This window comes from Pelodiscus sinensis, chromosome 5 (assembly GCF_049634645.1).
Source record: "Pelodiscus sinensis isolate JC-2024 chromosome 5, ASM4963464v1, whole genome shotgun sequence".
In the NCBI taxonomy this organism is placed as follows: Eukaryota; Metazoa; Chordata; order Testudines; family Trionychidae; genus Pelodiscus; species Pelodiscus sinensis.
In genome coordinates, this window is record NC_134715.1 from 55,288,430 (window position 1) to 55,310,901 (window position 22,472).

General features: G+C 40.1%; 1 protein-coding gene and 1 long non-coding RNA gene across 14 annotated transcripts in view; one reads left to right on the forward strand and one right to left on the reverse strand.

Moving 5' to 3' along the window:
- The window catches only part of LOC142829601 (uncharacterized), a 251,947-nt gene extending 235,484 nt beyond the window's left edge, over nucleotides 1-16,463 (forward strand). For all 5 annotated transcript variants that reach the window (XR_012904162.1, XR_012904164.1, XR_012904165.1 and 2 more), the window contains 3 exons: nucleotides 5,017-5,179; nucleotides 15,032-15,137; nucleotides 15,916-16,463. This is a non-coding gene — a long non-coding RNA (uncharacterized LOC142829601). The remainder of the gene's footprint in view (nucleotides 1-5,016; nucleotides 5,180-15,031; nucleotides 15,138-15,915) is intronic.
- The window catches only part of FBXW7 (F-box and WD repeat domain containing 7), a 277,673-nt gene that overhangs the window by 6,902 nt on the left and 248,299 nt on the right, over nucleotides 1-22,472 (reverse strand). For all 9 annotated transcript variants that reach the window (XM_075930055.1, XM_075930052.1, XM_006111571.4 and 6 more), the window contains 5 exons: nucleotides 16,460-16,594; nucleotides 15,004-15,127; nucleotides 4,672-4,808; nucleotides 3,045-3,158; nucleotides 425-606 (listed from right to left, as the gene is read on the reverse strand). In XM_075930055.1, the coding sequence (XP_075786170.1) occupies nucleotides 425-606; nucleotides 3,045-3,158; nucleotides 4,672-4,808; nucleotides 15,004-15,127; nucleotides 16,460-16,594 (692 nt within the window). The remainder of the gene's footprint in view (nucleotides 1-424; nucleotides 607-3,044; nucleotides 3,159-4,671; nucleotides 4,809-15,003; nucleotides 15,128-16,459; nucleotides 16,595-22,472) is intronic.

Genomic DNA, 22,472 nt, shown 5'->3' on the forward strand with positions numbered 1-22,472 from the left:
AAAAGAAATGTAAATAAAATGTATTTCAATCCAAAGACATTTTTAAAAAGATAATCTTTTAAACAGGTAGCGGTTTGCAACAAATTGACATAAGTTAAAAACAAGGATCATTCATAGCATGGCATAGCACAATGCATCAATAACTGAAACAACATTGAAAGAAAGTTATAGGGAATTATTTGGTTGTATATGGAGAGCTTTGTGTCTTATTGTACAATTCTTTCACGTCTTCTTGAAGTAGGCTGCTCTTTTCTCTTCATGTGGTGTATATAATTTAATTTTTAGTAGTTTTACTGAATATTATAACATTTATATTGCACCGTTACTGTTTCAGGACTACTTAATGAAATAATATGTACATTTCCTTTAAAAAGACCACAAAACAAGAAGTAAAAAAGATGCCTAATTTTTAGTAAACATTTACCTTTTTTCATGGAGATGCATACAACGCACAGTAGATGTGTGTCCATATAATGTATGAATACATTCTCCAGTCTCTGCATTCCATACTTTAAGTGTACGGTCAGTAGATCCACTAATAATGATATTGTCCCTCATTTGTGATGACCAGACTCCACCTGTGTGTCCAACTAGTGTTCTTAAACACTGAAAAATATTTTGTATAGTTAGTATATTGGAAGGTGAAAGAAATTTAATCAGTTAATAGACTGAGGCCAGACCAGACCATTCTGATCATGTAATCTGACCTTTAGAGTGTGTGTGTGCGCGCGTGCGCACACACACACACACACACACACACACACACACACACACACACACACACACACATTATATAACACAGGCCACAGGATTTCTCTGAATTAATTTGTTTGAACTTAGAGCATCTCTTTTTTTCAAAAAACACCCAATATCGATACAAAACTTTCCAATGATGGAGAATGCACATAAGTATTTGTTATTGGCTAATTACCCTTAATAGGGCAGGGATAGTTTTTTAAATACTGGCACAACATTAGCTTTTATAGCCCCTCAATCACATCTTTTAAAACTCTTGGATACAAGTTTCTGGACCTGATGATTAAAAAAAAGTCTTAATTCATTACATACTTTGTAATATCCCCCTGAGTAATTGCTGCAATGGAAAAGTATTTCGGCATCATCATATTTAACAATAGCATCATCTCTTTCCCCCAAAATATAGTACAGATATTTATTGAACATTTAGGCTTTCCAGTATTATTGACTCTTACAGCACTTCCATCTAATAATGGACTAATATAATTGGTAGGATTACTTAGCTTCCTAATGTACTTAACCAGCTCATTATTGTCCTTAACACTGCTTGCCACAGATTTCTCATGTCCTACTTCCTTCCTTCCTTCTTTTTTTTTTTTTTAAACAATTACTAGCTTCAATTGATATAAGCTTCTCTTTTTCCATTGGTTTGCGCGCACGCATGCACACACACGTTGAACCTTTCCAGTCCAGCACTCTCTGGTCTGGTGGCATCCATGGTCCAGCATGATTTTAGTTAGCTGGATGTCCACTTATTGTGGGTGTGGCCAAGTTGCTTGCAGTCACATGAAGTTTGCTTAAAGCCACCAATCCTGACCCTCAGTGTCCTGTGCTATTATATAGCTCTAATTTACCCCTAAATGTCTTCTATGAGCCCAATAAGCAGTGGAAACGTTGGTAATGCTGCTAGACAATTTTGACCTCCTGTGGTTCGGCAGATTTTCTGGCTTGGCATTGGCCAGGTCCCGAGGGTGTCACACTAGAGAGGTTCAACCTGTAATTTCTTTCATTTCCATGCTTATGTTTGTTTTTAAATGTGTTACTTCCTTTATTGTGGCTTTTCGAACACCAAGCAAAATTTTCTCAAACAGTTCCTAATTATTCAAATTTTTCTTTTCAAATTCTTTCCCAGATGTTTCAGCTTTGTGAACTTGGCTTTTAAAACTAGGAAGATTATATTATATTATATCACATTACATTGGTCTGGACTTTATTATGTTTTTTTACATGAATACAATCAAGTCAAGTAAATGTTTTAATTCTGTGATCAGTTTCTCTTTTTTCAGTCGAGATGAGGTCAAATATTTCTCCATGTTGGATGCAACACTTTCTGAATATTTGTTAAGGTCTGGCATAAAAATCCCTCATATCAAGATGTTTTAAGTATTAGATAAGTTACTGAGAATTTAAAACTGTTGGCGAGTCATCCTGTCATGTTGAATTTCATATAGTCAGTGGCACATTATATTTCTGAGGGAGAAGAATACATAAAACAAATGTTGTTAAAAAATGACTTCATCTTGTTCCTTTTCATGAAAGAATGTTAAAGTTGTACCGTGCCTTCCTTTTACGAATTAGGCTTAGTGAAGGGGAAGCCAGCCAAACTGGGTGGGGCTGCATGCCACATACTATTTTATTCTTCTCCAAGGTAGCAGTTACAATCTAGTCAAGGCATTCAAAGACAAAGCAAAACCCTTACATTCATCCAAGACTAATATTACAATGTGGATATCATTTATCTCTTTAACTTATCAACATCTGGGCTGTTGAAATTAGAAGATATTCTTATTGCCAGAATAAGGAGAAATACACTATTCTAAGGCTATATATAGCCAATAAAATGAAACATTTGAAAAATTTAAAACCATATAAATAAACATGGAAGCCACAAGCATTAGCCAGAAACAAGATCCATGTGGATGAAGTCAGGATGAATTAACCTATAGGGAAGATAAAATAGTATGTGTCTAAATTCTCTGTAATCAATGTCAAAAATGACTCCATATGAATAGAGCAGCTGCCAAGAGAACAAGGATAAATGCCAATGGTAACATCAACAGCATTATAATTTCACATCAAGTTGACTTTCATAAAGTAGATATATTTCTGTGTAGTGAAAGATTGCCCAAATATTTTCTAATACGGTATTCTGTATCTTGCACCACACAGCAAAAAAGACAAAGACATAAGATATTTTGGAGACCAGAATAAATTACTAACACAACTTTGAACTTGCTACTACTTGACCAATGGTCCATTTCACTGGATCTTATCAAGTGCTAACTTACCTTGCCTGTAACTGCTGACCAAACTTTTAATGTGTTGTCATCAGAACCACTGACTATTCGGTTACCACAGAATTGTAGACATGTGATCACATGATCATCATGACCTTTGAGCACCTGACAATAGAGAACGTGTTGTAATGTGAACCAAAAGATTAGAAGATACGTAGAAAAAAGAGAATCAGAATCAACATTACTTTAACTAGATTTAAAAAATTATTGTAATGAGTCTTTATATTTCAGACTTATTTTATCACTAGCTAGAGTCAGAAAGACCTTTCCTTGATATAAAATTGAATCTGTGGTATAATACTGCATAGCTGACCAGGTATATTAACGTTATTTTTACCTTTCTTAAATAATTGGAAAGAGATCATTGCTAAAACTACATTGAATAGACTAATATAGTCTAAAACCTAATTTTAAAAACATTAAAATTATCTTTAAAAGCATAAGACTAATTTAATGGAAATATTTTCCTATGAACAGAAATTTGCTTCTCTTATGTGCAAATTATTTTCAGAAACAAGTCTTAATGTTCACTGATCTTCTGAGCTACTCAACTTCTCCTCTTTTTGGCTGGTATCCAGTAGATGAGAACTATAGAAAGCTTTCTCAGTTAAGAAGCAGCAAAAGTTAGTTTGACTTAACAAGAAGAAAATATGTATGTGGATATGTTTGTGGATTGGAATGTTATTTTTCAAAATGGCATTTTCCGTGTTTGATTATGTAAAATTGCAACAAGACTTTTTTTACTACAGTAAAAATCAATTATATCAGAACATGCAAATTAAACAAGAAATTTCCCATTTAAAAATACTTGAACACGTTTTAAAATGTCTATTTATACAAATAGAAGAAGCTGGGCAATGTCTGGAGCTACCATTTTAATAATTCCAGTATAGCATGACATGACAAAAGATGCAGAGCTATTGGCCAGTTGAAAGCTGCAGTCAGATACTCAAATGGCAGATTTCCTCAGATTTTTACTCCTGTATTGTTTAGCTTTCTGGATTACTGTACAAAAATTGAGAAAATTACAGGATTTCTCTAAAATGAATGGTGTAAATCTCTGTTTTTATGTATCAAGGGCATCCAGAGACACAATCAGGCTTGATAATATTACTGCATATATAAAGCACATTATGAGACTGAACTCTAGTATCGATATCATTAAAACGTGGGCATAATCTGCTATTTTTATCAGGCTGAAATGAACATTTTTATCAATATTATAGTACAGGTGGGACCTCCCTGGTCCAAGCCCTGGTTGGAGAACCCCCAGCATCAACGGGATCAGGAACTGACCAGGGAACTCCTGCCCCCCGCCAGGGAAACCTAGTGTGTCGCCTGGGTCAGGCATTTGGGGAGTCCTGGCCTGAGCCGGCGAACCCCCAGCTGCAGAGGAGTGGCAGGCAGTCCAGCCAGGGAATCATATACATGATTTTCTGTGATTTAATTATTTACGTTTAGAAAGACATTGGCAAAAGGGGGTTTTAACATCCCTTTTTCAAATTACTATAACAATTTTTAAGAGTCAGAAATTATTTGGTTTGCTGAAAAGAAAATTAGCAGTTAGTTGATGGATCCTACTTAATTCTTGACATGTTCATGGTTCAGAAATGGTTACCTTAGGAGATTTAAGTTCTCCTCTCCGCCAGTTAGTATCAATTCTGTGCTGTCTGATATAAGCACTTTTCCATGGGCTATGTATGAAGCCTGGTTTTATTACTTTCCTTCTCTTGATATGTAATGGTTCGTCAATCCCTATGAATTTAAAAATAAAATATTGTCAGTTCCACCAAACAACCTTCTCCCGCCCCCCACAAACTTTTAAAGCAACCACCGACTTTATATATTATGCTGACATGATCACTGTGTCTTACCAATATTGGTTCCAACCTCATTTGTTGTCCTCTAAATCACTGATGTCAGCCCATCCCCCTCCTTATATAAGCTCTTTCCTTTCCTTTAGGACGGGGTGGCCAACCTGCAGCTCTTTGCTCAAAGAAATGTGTCTCTTGCTTGTTCTGATCCGCGCACTCGGACTGCTCATGGCCGGCCACTCTGCACATGCGCCCAGCGCCTGGAGGGAGAAGCTCATGGCGGTGGCGGCTCTGGTGAGACCCAGGCATAAGGTTAGAGCTGGGGGTCCTGGCTCTGGGGGACGGGAGGGGTGGAGAGGGGAATTGGGTTAGAGCAAGGGGCTGGGAGTGCCTGGCTCTGGGGGAAAGGAGGGGCATTGCGTTAGAGCGGGGAGCTGAAGCACCTTAAACTCAAAGTTTTCATGGATGCCAAATAAGGCAGCCAACACAGATGTCATTTAAATTTCAAGAAAAAAAAAATCAGCATGTACTTGGTATACCCTGTGTTTCTTTAAAGAAAATTCAAAGGCTATTGATTGCCAGGCTGAAGCAATTATTCTGAGATATGAGTCTCTCCCTTATTGTTTTTGAACCTCTCATACAGGCAGTCCCCGGGTTACGTGGATCTGACTTACGTCGGATCCCTATTTACGAACGGGGTGAGGGAACCCCGAACTAGCTGCGCCCCCCCCCAGCAGACCGCCAAGACGCGCCGCGGTCCCGCCGCCCACGTCCTCTGTGGCGAGAAAAGCCGCTCCGCGTCTCCCTGGTCTGCTGGAGGAGGAGGGGACGCAGCTAGTGTGCCCCTCCCCCCAGCAGACCAGGCTTTTCTCGCCAACGCCTGGGGTAAAGCAGCTGGGTGGCTGCTGGGTTGGTCCCACAGTGCCGAGGTGCGGTGCTACTGGACCAAGCCAGCAGCACCCCAGCTGCTCTGCCCCAGGCGTCCCCCAAGTCAGCCGCTGCTGAAACTGATCAGCGGCTGACTACAGGAAGCCCGAAGCAGAGCTGCTCTGCCCCGGGCTTCCTGTAGTCAGCCGCTGATCAGTTTCAGCAGCGGCTGACTTGGGGACGCCTGGGGCAGAGCAGCTGGGGTGCTGCCGGGTTGGTCCAGTAGCGCCGAGGAGCGGCACTGCGGGACCAACCCAGCAGCACCCCAGCTGCTCTGCCCCAGGCGTGTCCGATTCAGCTGCTGCTGGTTAATTTCAACAGTGGCTGAATCTGGATGCCAGTTCTGACTTACATACAAATTCAACTTAAGAACAAACCTACGGTCCCTATCTTGTACGTAACCCGGGGACTGCCTGTATTTGCAGTATGGGACAGACCTGAATTTTTAGAACTATAAAAAAGCCATAATCTTTATAAGTTAAAAAAAAAAAAAAATATGAGGAAACCATACCAGAGATCAACAAGCTGGAGTGAAACAGGCACTTCAGATTATGCTAATTTACTTCTCAGTTCAGTTTAATTGTAAAAAACTCACAGGACATAATAGGGAAGTAATGTTAAATTTAAAATACAGAGTGGAGATGCTTTTTTTGTGTGAGAATATTACTGTATTTTAAAGGGTTTTTTTAAAAGGTTTTTTTATTTTTATATATCTATAATAGAAATATAAAAATAAATATATAATACTTGGCTCTCTGCACTCTATCCACAGCTATTTTGGCTTTTCCTCTCTAACTGGTTGGCCACCCCTGCTTTAAGACTATGACTATTGTATGGTCCTTGTCCATATTTTTGCTGAAGGCTTTTCAGAGTTGCTTCATCTTTTCTACTCATGAATACCATATGTTTCTGTCTGTAGCCCACTATATTTTCCAGTCTTGACTGAACTGTACTTTAAGAATATTGAGTGCTTCAAACTCTGAAATACATTTTACGGGAAAAGAGTTCTCTCCTGTGTTCATCCCTTTGACACTCTTAATTACACATACTTGTTTTCCAAGCCTAAAAATGTATAGAATTATTCTTGAACCTCCCCCCATTTTTTCCTCTTTCTTTTCTCAATACTATCATTGTAAGAGCAAGACAAATATATATAATATATTGTCTCTGTGTTCAGTGAATCTTTAAGGCAATAATTGTCAAAGGAGATTAACGAGATAAGAGAATTCCAATCCCAATAGGATTTGGCACCTTGCTACCTTACGTGCCTTTAAAAATTACAGTTTGATTCATATGCTAGTCTGTGTAAGTGCCCTTTTATGGATTTTTTTCTAAAGCCCAACTCTCTAAACTTCAGGGAAGGATGGTTGTGTGTGTCCAAAGTCCAGGGCCAGAACACTGTGGTTATGTCACCTTGACATGCTAGGAAGAAAGAAAAGTTATTTACTTTGTACAGAGTTAGTGGAGTTTGAGATATGTGGTCCCTACCTGTATTCCACTCCATGTTTGCATGCACTCCATGTGCCTGACATCAAAAGAATTTGCTAGCAATGTCTGTTGTTCTGCCCCTTGCCTCCTTGTGTTCTGAACTAAAGACATAAGTCATAGACCCACTGCCTCACCACTTCCTTCTCTACTGCAAATGGCCATAGAATATGGCTTGACTCCAGAAGGAAAAGACACGTAGTGGAATGCAGATAGGTACCACTCATATTTAAGAACTCCAGTTACGGTACAAGGTATTTAGCCTTTTTTTCTTCTTCAAGTGAGAATACCTATATGGATTCCACTCCAGATGACTCACATGCTGTATTAACTCAGGAGGGAGAGTCTGAAAGAAAGCTTTCTGTACTAAAAATTGAAGGACTGCTCTGCCAAAAGATGTGGCTATTGTAGAGAGTTCCAATGTAATATTTTGCAGAGGCGTGATCATTTTGCAGTGTGTTTCTGCTTTAACGGTCTGTTTCAAAGCAGTTACTCAACCAGGAGTCTGGAGCCCCCTAGGGGCCATAAGCAGGTTTCAGGGGGTCCACCAAGCAGCTCTAGCATTTGACTTACTGGGGCCCTTGGCAAAATGCTGAAGCCAAGGGCCTAAGCTCTGCATGGGGCTGAAAAGCCTGAGGCCCTAAGCTCCACCAACCAGGGTGGAAGCCAAAGCCTGAGCAGCTTAGCTTCCCGGGGGTCCCTTGGTAGGGGGTCTTGTGCAATTGTCCTGCTTGCTACTTCTAACGCCAACCTGGCGGGTATATACAGAAAAGTAGTAGTCGTGTCACAGATTGGCCATAGAATTTTTATAGCATGTTGTGGGGGCCTCAACAAGAAAAAAGTTGAAGCTGACAGCCGAGGCTCCGATGGCATGGGCCTTCATTCCCTCAGGGAAGAGGAGGTGGCTGTTAACTCATAACTCAACCCATTTTGAGCCTCTCTGTGAAGATATGGCTTCTCTCTCATATGTTCACAAAGAAGAAAACATTGTAAGCCAATTACTGAGGTACTGTCCTTTGTAAGTAGAATGCCAGGGCACTATGGGCATCCAGAGTGCAGTCTCATGCTCTCTTTAGTAGCGCATGGCTTCACATACAAACCAGTTAAGTATATGATCTGTTTTACATGAACTTCCCCAAGATTATTCTGGGGATGAATTTGGGGTGTAATCTTAAAGAAACTTTGCATCAATGGAAGATGGTATAAAAAAAGTCTGCCATGAGGGCCCCCAGTCAACCTACTCTCCTGGTTGAGGTGAGTGCAACCAGGAAGGCAACATTCATAGGTAGGATTATGAAGGAACGTGACACCTGAGGCTCAAACAGATCCTCTGTCAATGCCAACAGTATTAGGGTGTGGTCTCAATATCATGATCAGTTTAAGAGAAGTGCTGACATTCCTCTTTAGAAAGTGTACTGTCACAGGATGGTGAAGATCAAACAGTTGTCATCAGGGGATGAATGGAGCTGAAAGCTTCCAAGTGCATTCACGTTACTCAGGCTTCCAGTGCTGGTGTATAGGCAATTAAAGAATCACTTCTCTCAATGTTATTTGGTTCCCTGGATTGATCCTGATTGATCTCAACGTCTCATTTTTTTCTCATTATGTGTTATGACACAGGCAGGGTGACTAATGGGGAGGATTCGACATACTGGGAGTTGTGACGGGCAGGAGGAGTTATGGTGGTGGCATCAGCATGGGCCAGCTGAGAGGAGCGAGGTTTAGAGAGTTATAGACTAGTCCTCGTTCTGGGTCTGTCCCTAGCCTCAATGACCCTGGGAACCTTAACAGCTGGCCATCAGGCCTGACCGTGCTCTTGCTGAATGCCAGGTCAGTATCTCACAAGACAGCTATCATCCAGGATTTAATCCTGGATGAAGGGGCCAACTTGGCCTATATCTCTGAGACCTGGCTGGGAGTGGAGGGAGGCGTTGACCTCTCCCAATTGTGCCCAGCTGGGTTCTTGGTCCAGCGCCAGCTTTGGCTTGATGGTCAGAGAGGGGTGGTGGTGACTGTCTATTGGGCTACCATCTGACTGACCAGTGCCCTGATCCACCAAAGTGCTATATTTGAGGTATTTGGTGTTGGATGGCTGGGATAGATTGGGTGTTTTGCTGGTGTACTGCCTACTTCACTGCATGGCAGATGCTTTGCTTGAGGTGGTCTCCTATGTAGCGTTGAGGACCCAGAGGCCTTTGGTCTTGAGGAACTTTAATGTTCATGCTAAGCCTGTCCTGTATGGTCCAGCTTGAGATTTCATGGCCACCATGACAACCTTGGGACTATCCCAAGAAATAATTGCCTCAATGCATGTGGCAGGTCATATGCTCAATCTTGTCTTCTGGAGTAGGGGTGATAGGAGATTTCAGGATAAGGAATGTGGTTGTTCTTCCTTTGTCATTGGACTGATCACTACCTGGTCAAGTTCAGACTATTTACTGACCTTTCCTTTTACAGAGGTGGGGGACCAATTAAGATGGAACGCCCTCAGAGGCTGATGGATCCAGAGGGTTTCATGAAGTCCCTGAGGTATTGTTCAGCTGTTACAGCCAGTGGTCCTGTTGATGCCCTGGTTGATATATGGAACACTGAGGTAGCCTGGGCGGTTGACATGATTACTCCTAAGTGCCCTCTTTGGACCCGTTGAGCCAAGCTTGCAAACTGGTTTTCTGGGGAGTTGCAGGCGATGAAATGGTCTTTGCGATGGCCGCTGGAGGAGAACTCAAGCTGAGTCTGATTGATTGTGCGTTAGAGCCGAATTGCGAGCCTATTCTGTAGTGATGTTGATAGTGAAGAAAAGCTGCCTCTCTGCCCGCATCGCATCTGCACAGTGCCACCTGGCAGAATTATTTAGAGTGGTGTGGGGCTTACAGTTTGGCTCTTGTGATGAGATGGAGGAGCCACTGGCAATTCACTGTGACTTGTTTGTGAAGCACTTTGCAGATAAGATCGCTCACGTCCAATCTAATTTAGACTATTACTGTCATGTGGGATACGAAATGTGTCAAGTGCACCACCTAGTTGTTTTTCTTGTGATCAGTTTCAGCTTTTGCAGACCAATGATGCAGACAAGATACTTGGAGGGGTGCAACTAACCATGTGCTCACTCAACCCCTTGCCCTTTGTGGCTTATTAAATCAATCTGGGAAGGGATGACTGGTTGGGTCCAGGGAATTATTAATGCTTCTTTTAAATCTGGGACAGTTCCCACTGCCTTGGAAGAGGCAGGTGGTAAAACCATTCCTTAAGAAGCCTTCCCTGGACTTGCACGATTTGAATAACTATCTCCCTTTCTGTTGCTAATATTCCCTTTCTGGGAAATGTATTCAAGCGGGCAGTGGTGTTGCAACTCCAGGCTTCCTTGGAAGAAAGTGATTATAAAGACCCATTTTAGTCTGGCTTCAGGCCTGGGTTTGGAATGGAAACCTCCTTGGTTGCTCTGGCATACAACCTACACCAAGAGATAGGCGGGGGAATCTATTGATTCTCTTGGACTTGTTGGTGGCTTTTGATACCATCCACCATGGAATCCTTCTGAAGCACCTAGTGGAGTTGCTGATACCCTAGTGGGTACCAGAGGTGCGGTTTTGCAGTGGTTCCAGTTTTACCTGTTAGGACACTTTCATAAGGTGGCGCTAGGGAGCTACTGTTTGACCTGTGGTGATTCCATCTGCTGTTTAACATCTACATAAAACCACTGGGAGAGGGCGTAAGGAAATTTGGAAGTCAGGGCCATCTATATGTAGATGATACCCAATTCTATTTCTCTGCAACATTGGATCCAGTTGTGGCAGCAACTAATCAGAACTGGATGTAAACTAGCAGTGAAGGACTAGATGAGGTAGAATAAGATAAAGTTGAATCCAGATAAAACCAAGGTCCTGTGGCTCAGAATCCATCTGGCAGAAACATTGTGTGTTATCTGTTCTGGACAGGGTTCGCATTCTCCCTGAAGGAACAGGTACGCAGCTTGGGAGTCCTTCTGGACCCTTTTCTAGTATTTGAGAATTAGATTTCCTTGGTGGCCAGGAGTGCTTTTGGGAAGCTCTGGCTGATCCGCCAGCTGCGACCTTTCCTGATTCAGAATGACCTAGCCACAGTAATTCATGCCCTTGTCACATCCCAATTGGACTAGTGCAACGCGCTCTATGTGGGGCTGCCTCTGAAGAGTCTTTGGAAACTTCAGCTGGTCTAGAATGTGGTTGCTCAAGTTCTAATTGACACTCCCTGTATGGAGCACATCATGCTGGTGCTCCGGCAGCTGCACTGACTTCTAGTATGTTTCCAGGCATAATTCAAGGTTATGACCTATAAAGCCCTAAATGGTTTCGGACCAGGGTACTTGAAAGACCGTCTTCTCCCTTATGACCTGCTTGGGGATTGAGGTCATCTGGGGAGGCTCTGCTCCATGTTCCTCTACTTATGGAAATAAGGCTGACATCTACGCTGAGCAGGGCTTTGGCTCCCAGGCTATGGAACTCCCTTCTTGGGACGTTCACCTGGCGCCAACGCTAGTATTGTTTTGGTACCAGGCTAAAGCTACCTTTTTTACCTTTATTGGGAGCTTCAGTTTGGGGGGATACGCTGCTCCTTTTGATATGTCTCAGTAGGTTTGATGTCCTCTTGGGGTTCTTTTATTTTACTTTAAAAAAAAATATATTGTGTTCTAAAATTTTATAAGCCACCTCGAATATTTTAAAGAGGGAGAGGCAGGGTAAAACTATTTATAAACAAATGACCCATTGGTCCCTGGCTATAAAATGGCTCTTAGAGAGGCGGGATAAAAATATACATAAATTCTGTGCTAAATGAGTATTTATCTTTCATCTTTTACCCTTCCTTTTTGTTAGTAGTTTAGTGCCCTCCTGACTTCTCTGGCCAGCCTGTGCCTCCTTTCTCAGGCACAGGGGAAAAACATCTGAACTAAACATCCCCCTTTCTCCACAGAAGGTGGACAAAACTAAACTAATTTGCCCTATTCCACTTTGCTTTCAGAACCTTCTACCGGTCTTCTTTCAGTCTTGGGACAGAAAGGATATCATGGACATTCTTTTTCTTCTTCAGCTTGCTTCCAAGGTTTCCTGAAGTCACCTATCATCTGTGAGATATAACACAACAGTGTCATTATTGCCAATTTCAACCATCCATGGATCCTTGCCCATTGACTTCAAAAGCCTAAGGAAGACAGTAAAAGCCAGTCTGCTGTCCATTTGTCCGTTGCAAAATGTTCATTTAATGCTTCTGAACATGGAATCCTCAACAAGAATGGTCTGTCTCCCTTTAACAGTTAGGGATATGTTTGTGGTCAGGCTTGCTTTTTTACAGGTTGGGCCAGGCTGCCATCCACAGGGGTGGTGTTCCATTCATCCTTCCATTCTCTTGAACCAGCTGGATCCTCAGAGATGTGATATCTTTCACAGTTCCCTGTCAAAAACTTGGTATCAACTAGAAACTTCTGGCTAAGTGGAATTCCTCCTGCTCCACTTCTCTGGTGGCCACAGCTTATCCATCCTCGTCTATGTAGAATAATGCCTTTATTTCTTGCCTTTAACAACTGCTAAGCCTCCTCTCTTTGCCTCATTGGTGACCTTTCTTCTTTGAACCTTGCACACTGATGTTGCCTGAACTTGGCTGTCTGGAAGCTTCTCAGCTTTTGTGATTCTCAGTTATGTCTCTACTTGCCCTCCATTCCAAGATTCTTCTCCTCAAGCACAGCCACCAACATGCACTTCATACAAAAGAAGGCCTTTCTGACTTCAAGCAGAAAAAAAAATAGCATATCCACTGTAGGTCACCACCTCTGTTCCACTGCTGGTTATCTTGAAATTGCATGTAGTGGTGTGTCTAGACTACATGGCTCCGTCAACGGAGCCACATAGAGGAGCTTACTAGACATAGCAAAATGAAGTGGCAATTTAAATAATTGCCGCTTCATTTACATCAAAATGGCCACCACGCTGTGCCAATCAGCTGATTGTTGGCACAGCGCGCTAGTCTAGATGAGGATCAGCTGACACCAGAACCCTTTGTCATCAGACCCTTTATGCCTTGTGAAACAAGGCTTACAGGATCTGATGACAAAGGGTTCTGGGGTTGGCTGATCCCCGTCTAGACTACCGTGCTGTGCCAACAATCAGCTGATTGGCACAGCGTGGCGGCCATTTTTATGTAAATGAAACGGCGATTATTTAAATCGCCACTTCATTTTGCTATGTCTAGTAAACTCATCTACATGGTTCCGTCGACAGAGCCATGTAGTCTAGACGCATCCTAGGAGAAAACTTGGAAGGAAAGCCTCTCACACATTCCTCCTCCCCACGTATTGTTAAAAATATTTTTCCTTTGAAGCATCAGGTATTACTATGGCTGGAAATGGGAGATTGAAGAGGAAAGGCAAGGGCTCTGAGACAACACTAAGCATTCTCTCTCAAGTAGGTTCTTGCTCATGTGCTCATGGTCTGACTGGACTGTCGTATGTGGAGCTAGGAAGGAATTTTCTCTCAGATCAAATTGGCAGGGGGCTTGGGGATTGGTTTTGTTTTCCTGCCTTCTGCAACGTGAGCATGCATGTCACTTTCCAAGATCATCATTAAACATTTCCCTTCTACTGTGGGAGACTTGGGTACTGGTGCATCTCTATTCCTCCTATTTTCTAGGGATATGCCACGGGCAGTCAGTTGCTTGTGGTCTATCATACGTTGGTCCAAGTTTGCTCGTTGGACTGTGTGTGCTAGTATAGGTTGATGTTGATAGCCTGTAAAATACAGGAAGTCATGAAAATGATCTGGTGGTCCTTTTTGGCCTTAAGCTCTATGACTCTGAAATGGCACAAATTGTTTACAGGTTTTGTACATTGCGCTCAGCTCCAGAAATTAATGTGTAGGAGGGATTCCTGGTGGGTCCAGTTACTTTATATCACGTTTATCCAGCTGGACTTTCCAGTCTGGTAGGGAAGCATTTGTGATCAGTCTTTTTGTGGCTGGGGGAGGGAAAAGTGGAATACGCACAAGGACCATGACTCAAAGAAGGACTCCATGTCCCTACACTGGTTCACAATTCATGGAAGTAAAAATAGATCTGCATATTTTTCAAACTCTCCAAGGTCTTGTTTTCTCTGGCCCTATACAAATCTATTACCTTGTCAATTTCACGGTGTTCTTCCCAAATGTTACTAAATTACCACTTTTCTTCAAGTTGAACCTTGAAATCTCCCTGTTCCTTTAAGCCTACAATTGGCACTAGACAATGCTAACCTCCCTTTTCCCTTGCTACTATATCATTCTATTCTCCCCTGGTTACCACAAGAATACTTACTTCAACCTTTATCATTTTCACAATTCAACTCTTTTTACTTTCATTGTACATCATTCTCCCTTTGTATGAGTCACTGTACTCAAACTCTTCAAAGCATTCTTTCTACTCTCCCTGTAACTAAAGTGTTCTGTGATAGTTTTTATTGAAATTAACTCTAAAGTAAAAATATCATTTTACAGTTATATACTGTACTAAATGGATACAGCATGTTTGTCTTTATCAATAAAAGGGTTATTCATATGTAGTATCGAATATTAACATTTAACTGTAGTTTATTTTAAAATATCACATCAAGCATTAGTAATAAATTTATACTCAATTTCCTTCTCAACATTTTAAACATACATAAATGAAGATGAGCCCCTCAGAGCTGCTTCTACCATTACATTAACATTTTTCCTTAGCCTTACCCTCCTCTTTGCATTTCTCTCTCCACAGAAGGTTATCCTCAGCCAGAATTCTCCAGTAACGACACGTCTGTGCTGCCTGCAGAAGGTCCTTGGGTTCCAGGAATGAAAGCACATATAGTGCCAGCTGTGAAGAGGTAGGAGATTAAACCCCATCATTCAGAGAACACAGAAACTGAGAACCAGATAGTCAAAATAGATATATGCTAGGCAGTGCTCCCTTAGCCTTCATATCATAGACATAGCCTAATGGACTACCTATATCAATTGTAGACTATTTCAGAAGAACTTTCCTTAAGTTGTATGTTCACAATGGAGGTTTCTTGAATCTAGTACTTGCTTCTCCATTGAGCTGACAGACTCTGTGTGGTTGACATATAGAATATATTGAAAGATATCTTTCTACCCAATGGGTTGCCTGGGGATTAAAATAAGGAGACTGGCATTTTGGAATCTTGTTGCTGGGGAATTTAATTATATAAGTAACATTAACAGAGTACAGGTTGACATTCTGAAATCTGGACTTTCCTAGTCTGGCAACACCCCTGCTCCAGCATCGTCAGGGTGATCCCATGGGGCCAGGAACATTACCAGAGATGGGTAGGTGAAGGTGCTGGGAAGAGCCACAGGGCAAAAGCGAAACCCAGGGTGACAGCAGAGCAGGGTGGGAGGGAGCAAAGTCCCTGCTCATGTGGAGAGCAGAGCCCCAGTCAGCAGTGGGATGGCCAGGAGGACAAGTGGAGACCCCAGTGCATTGACCTCCTCTGGTCTGGGACAAGTCCGGTCCCAAGGGTGTTGGACTAGGAAGGTTCAACCTATACTAACTTAATGCAGATTTACTAATGGATTAATGAATTAGAGAATGATAGATGTGTTACAAATCAAGAATACATTTTTAAATTTTTTTTTTTTTAGGTGAAGAAGTTTGCAAACAGTATTTCATTGTCTCTTCAAAGTGTGCAGTGGATTATCATGAAAACATATGGCACAGAATATAGGCAAGAATAAATCTGGAAAATCAGTGAGAGACAAGACACTAAATAACCAGAGGAAGACATGATTCAGGAAAACAAAACTAAACTGAAAGAACTCAAATGACTTACAGTAGTACTTGGAACTTATTTCAGTAACTGGGAAAGAAAAAAGTCACTAGGAGAATTTTTTTTGAAGCTTTTAAATGACCCTAAAGATGTAAACAGGCGCTTCTGAAAAATCCCACATGGTGCCTAAATATCTACAAAAATCTGGTCTTTAGCTTAGAAGCATACATTTTAATCCGAGAATTACATTATTAAGACATGACAGTTTGTCAACATTCTGTCCTCTTTAACACCAATTAACAGTGTTAAATTGACAATACTGAATACCATAATTAGCATGAAAATGTTTAAAAGGTGACAGATAATGCGTTACATAGTCAAACAGCACCCAGAGCCCAGTATGAATTGATAATCCTCACCTCTTTGGGGAGCAAGGATATAAAGTCTCGTTGAAACTGGGGCTCTATCACTTGCATCATATGTTTCACTTGTGTTGGTTCACAACTATCAATGAGTTCATCTAAAGCAAGTAACTTCTCTGGTCCACTCCAGCTCTGTGAGAGAGAAAGATATGTTCAATGTTTGTATTTTAGAATGCAATATTAATAAAGCTATGTTGCAAAAAAGTGAGTATGCAAGGTACCCAACAGCATGTTTAGACTTCCTGTGGGTAAGTACATTACCTATGCAAAATAATTTGTTAGGATTTCTGTGATGATCATTTGAAATTAGGCAAAATAAAACTGATGGAAAATGTTCAGAACCCAAACAAGTGCCAACAGAGAAGTGTAACTATTGTTTTGATGGGTGTGATCTATAACAAAAATACAGCACGAATAGTTAAAAACTGTACATGGTTTTAAAGCCAATTTAGAATGTATTGAGAGTAGAGTAATTACTGCAAGAGTATTTCCTCCAATGAGTAGTCAAATGAAATGTCCAACTTCGGCCATCAAAATGTCATTGTTTCATTAGAAACTTTAAATAGGATGTGGGCAGAAAACTAAACCAAACCACTAAGGAGCAGCTGTCTCTAAAATACATTACTTTGTTTCTTGCCCAAAGGTTACTCCAGTTATATGCTCATCTGCTACAATGTTATATTTCAGAATCACGACTGTAAACTGGTATTTTATTTTGTAAACATCAGTTTAACTAAGTAAACAGAGAATTTTGACTGGTAATTTTCTTACTTCACATTCTTACTAATGGGCATCATAAAATTTGATGACTTTAAATAGGCACTCATCTGAGAGTACAGCAGATTAGCGTCATCATTTGCAGAAAAATTAATAACAATGTATGGCATATCTGACAAGCATGTCTTTCTCAAACTCATCTGTGCTCCACAGATTTTATTTTGTTAATGTAAAAACAATCTCAAGAGAAAAAACAATAAAAAGCTATCCGATTTAACTATCGAATTACAACATGAACAAAATCTAGGAGAGAACAAAAAATGAAACTGTTTAAATAGATTCATATTCCTATTTTTGAACATATGGGGTCTTCTAGAATGGCATACGCAAGTGAATTAACACATACAAATTACATTACAGTTGAAAGGGCTGACAGAAATCTGAGAAAGCAAGATATTTTAGAATTAAGATTGATATACCACCTTAAACCTGGGCCTCAAGACCTAGATTTGCCATACTGTGTATTATGCTTTCGATTTGAAATTAGAGTATATTACTGATCATGTACTGCAATACCTAGACACAGTGAGGCAAGCTAAGGATAGAGCAGAAGTCATAAAAATAAACAGTAATTTACTGTTCTTTATGATGTAAAAAGTTGTCTTTATAATGGTTAAGATTTTTTTTTAAAGTAAATCATTATAAATATCAGGAAAACTAGCTCCTGATTTCACACTTCTTGTTTGAAAACATTGGTGATGTTTGAGGACTGGGATGTGACGTCAGAGGAGAATGAAATCTGAACCACGGCAGTCTCTGCTGACAACTGACAAGATGGTGCATGCTGCTAGAAGCATGTTTGGAATTCAGTAGCATATTTAAAAATATGGGCTCTGCCCCCCCCCCCCAAAAAAAATGTCAGAGGGATTTCAAAGATGTTCCTATTAACAGCTTTTAGAGCTTCACAATAGAACTTTTTCAGTTGGAATTCTCTCAATTGACAACTATAAATCGTACAATAATAAACCTTACTTCTGAAAGTTCTTTTAAGTAAATTAGTGTGCATACACAGCAGGCACTTATCAGCTACTTTAAAACTGTTTTATTTTTTATTCTAAGGCACTAGTTGACATTATCTAGAAATATTTGTATCATTTAATCTGACCTGTCAAACAACTTCTGAATTATGGGAAAATACACTGAAGCCACAGTATCTATGTTAGTCTCCCATAATTTCCCAAATCATTCTAATACAATTTTGTTAATAATTAATATATTAAAAATTCAAAGAACTTGAATATCAAAGTTTTGATAATGTGAATCAATAAAAATTGTTAATGACACCTAAATTTTTGCATATCAGGATAAGTAATCTTTACCCTTATCTTTACTGATAAAATACAATGTATATCTAAACTGAGGGGCACACCACCTCCTTCCCACCCTCCCTCCCACACCCTTCAAAGGGAAAAACAGACTAAGTCAGTAAAATCTATTCCTTCAACTTTATAGGATGGCTAGAGGCAACAACCTTAAGACCCTTTCAAACAATCAACTGCTAAAACTGCTAAAAGAAGTTTACTCTAGGGAGCTCTTCCTGTTGGTCTTTCATGTTTTTAAAATAAACTGGTAACCGTCAGTAAGAGATCTCTGAGGAAAAATATTTTGGTATGGAAAATTTTGTTAGAGTGAGTAGTCCTGTCAAATAAGTACAGCTATCTATGTTAATGGAGCAGAGACAATTATGTTCATCAGATTAGTATCTCTATGATCTATAGATTGTCCTGTTAGCAAAAAATGGCAGACAGAGAAGAATGTGTATTTTGTATAAATTATATCAGGGAACATGTTTGCAAACTAGAAAAATAATTAGATGCCAGAGAGCAATGCAAAATTTCAGACCAGGGAGTCTGAGACACTTGGTATACAGCCCAGATATTCTGGATTGCTACCATTAAATTGCATACTATTACAAGGGCTAAGTTACAGATTTTCAAAACATATGTATAATTTACTTATGTGTGTCTTGAAAGCTTGTTATAGATTACCTATGATACAAAATTAAATAAATCTTTTTATGTTGTAGTTTAGAAAAATAAACCACACGATCTCTTCCTGTTCAACTTGTAGACTCAGTAGAGATTCTTGTAACTGACAACTCAAACATTTGAGATGCCTAAAAATGTTTCAGGCAAAAGAGCTCCATTAACCCCATCCAAATTGGTGGGAATCTTGTATCATGTGAGCATGAATGTTGTGATAATTCATGAACTAGTAGCCCTCCAACTGTGATATTTTAGGCCACTGTTAACTAGGTGTACAAGTATACAATTCAGCTAAATAAAAGAATGTAATTTAGCATGAAAAATATTTCTGTATAGTAAGAGGGGTACAAATGTAGCCCAAACATATTGCACTATCCTGTTTTTAGAGCTCTGTGTACACATTTGCTTTAATGAGCGTATCTTGTATTTTAATAGCATATAATAATAGGATAATGCATTGCAGTGACTGTTTGCTGCATACAGTTTTATTCTTTTGCAGAAGGCACTCCAGGGAAGTTGAGGCCTTCATATCTCGGCTTTTTAGATATGCTCAAGACATAGTGGACGATGGTAGCTCTCTCTGCCTACTACTCTTGAAAGGATTGTCTGTCTAGGGATTGTGCTCTAAACAATGCAGACTAAGGAGATTCTTGAAGGGCTTTTCTGTTCTGTGCAATTCAAGACAGGCATGATATTCTGCTTCTGACCTTAGAAAAATGATTTGCAACTCTAAAGTAAGTCATTTTGTGACAACTTATTAGATGACAATAGCTTTGTGCCAGATCATGTTAAAAGTTGTTCTGAAAAGGAAGACTACATTTCCATTGACTGCTCAACCAGGTTCATCTTCAGCCCTCGTACAATACTGGCAGAAATGCAGCTGGGGACAACTCCACCAGTATTCAGCTGAATACTGAAGATCCACTTAATGAAAGTTTAACCTATGTTAGAACAATCCAGTGAAACAATCCAGAGTAAGATATATCCACGTTGCAGCAGAAAAAAACTTCCATTATTGTTCAGGTTTCATGGGCCACTTACCCTGTTTTTTTATGTTCCAAAGAAGGGCAAGTTGGTAATAATAGTATCGATGATGCATCATACAAGGTTCTAGGAAGAGACAAAAAGAAACCCCACATAATTCTCCATTCCGACACTTTAAAAGTGCTGTCAACAACATGGACCATCTTGCAAGAATGTACTCTTCTGGGTGCAAGATAAAAAGGTGGCCAATGGTTCTTTTCTTCAACATGCTTGATGATGTTGGCATCCCAGGTTCCTTATTTGAGTCAGCATTGATCCCATTTAATGCCACACTCCACCAAAACAAGGCATTTATCCCTCGTCAATCTAGGAGAAGGATTCAGAGGTTTGCATAAAAAGAAAAGAATCCTTGATATCCATCATCTCATCATGCCCATCAAAGCAGAACTCTCATCTCTTGACTACTATGAAAAAAACAGATACCATCGGATCACCCTACAGACTTGGCAGTGGATGCTGCCACATTTGCTCAAGATCATCTGACCACAAGAACTGAAAGCAATGTGGAGAATGCAGTGGATTCTTATGTATTGACCACATGGAGGCTCATAGGGAATGAGACTCCATATACTTCTTTAAATGTGCTAGTTAGAGAGAGGATTATTTTTGTTTTGTGGTTGGTGGTGTGTTTTTTTTCCCCTAAAACACTGAAGAATTGTTCTTGGTTTCTGAACCATTTGGAATAAAAGATAATCAGACTCACTCAATTCCTTTGTTTCTTTCCCACTCCTAACCAGTGTCTTACTTATGAAGAAGCATTTAAGTAATACTTAACACTAATATAAAAGATCAGCACATTGACTAAAAATACATGTTGTGGACTAGCAATTAGATCTCTCTCCTACTTTGCTTGTAATCAGGGCCCCTAGTTTGACCATATTCATACTTTGACATGCTCTACGTTTAACCCAAGTTACTATTTTTCAATGTGCTGTTAAATTCTTTTTGTGGTTAAAAGGTAGGTCTTAAACCTGAAGATGGAGAAGAGGCACTCTTTCTGATCTCCTTTTGGGAAAGTGAACCAATGTGTTGGCTTTGCTGTTGAGAACCATGCCTTCAATTCCCTTTAGCCTGTATTTGAATTGGATACATGTAGGTGGAGGACAAAACATAACTATGTTGACTGAAGGAAGGCAATCTTTGATACGGTGGGGACCTGTCCAGATGAGGGCTTTCTACACAAAACCCAGAACCTTAAATTAGATATGAAAGTGCATGGGAAGACAGTGTAGGTTGTAGAACACTGGCATTGTATGTGGTCTAGTGCTTATTCCACTCAGAAGATGGATCATTGTTTTGTACCTGTTACAGTTTCTTCATGAACATCTTGCCTCCGTAGAAGAGAACAGCAGAACACCACAGAGGAAGCAATAAATGTGTGAATTACCATGTCTAGGTCTTCATCTGAAAGAAGTAAGTTGTCTTGCCAACCAGAAATGGCAGAAGCTGGACACTACCATAATTGCAAGATGCAAACACCCTCACTTACAAGCGAAGGGACTGTGCTTATCAGATCCTCAAAGAGATTACCCCTACTATTTGACATTGTGTAGAAAAAGACTTTCCAATCACAGTGTACAAGATTTTCACACTCTCTTCATTCAAATGAGGTGGTTTGCACAAATGTTGACCTTGTTAGACAAATGCCCTCTCACCACAGTGGTATATAAGTGGAAAAAGAGTAGGGAGAGAGTAAAGAAGGGATTAATATTTGATGTAATTCTGCCTCTAGAAGAACTTGGCAGGAACTGGATTTTGGGTTTCATGAGGAACTTCAGTTTCAAAAGTTGCAAGATAGAATTAAAACACTTTTTGCCAAAAGTATCTGATAGTAAAAGTAGTATATAAAGATTCTGTTTCAGGCAGGCTGAATGTTGAGTGAACTGAATGTTTCAACTTAATTGAAATGCTTCTTAACTTTTCTTTCAAAACAAATGTTTGTTGAAACTGACACATTAATCAAAAGCAGAACATTTTGCAGAAATCAGTATTTTGTGATAGGAAAAAGTGTTCCATCAGAAAATTTCCAATCTCCCCAACCCATCATGTCTTATCTGATTGTGCCCTTTAAATTATAAGTTTTTTGGGGGCAGAGACTGTCATTTACTTCTCATGTTCAAAGCACTAAGTTCTGGTCAAACAGTAAATTCAAAGTCTTCAGAGAACATTTTGGCATTCTTAAAAGACTCAGACATTAGCCTAGA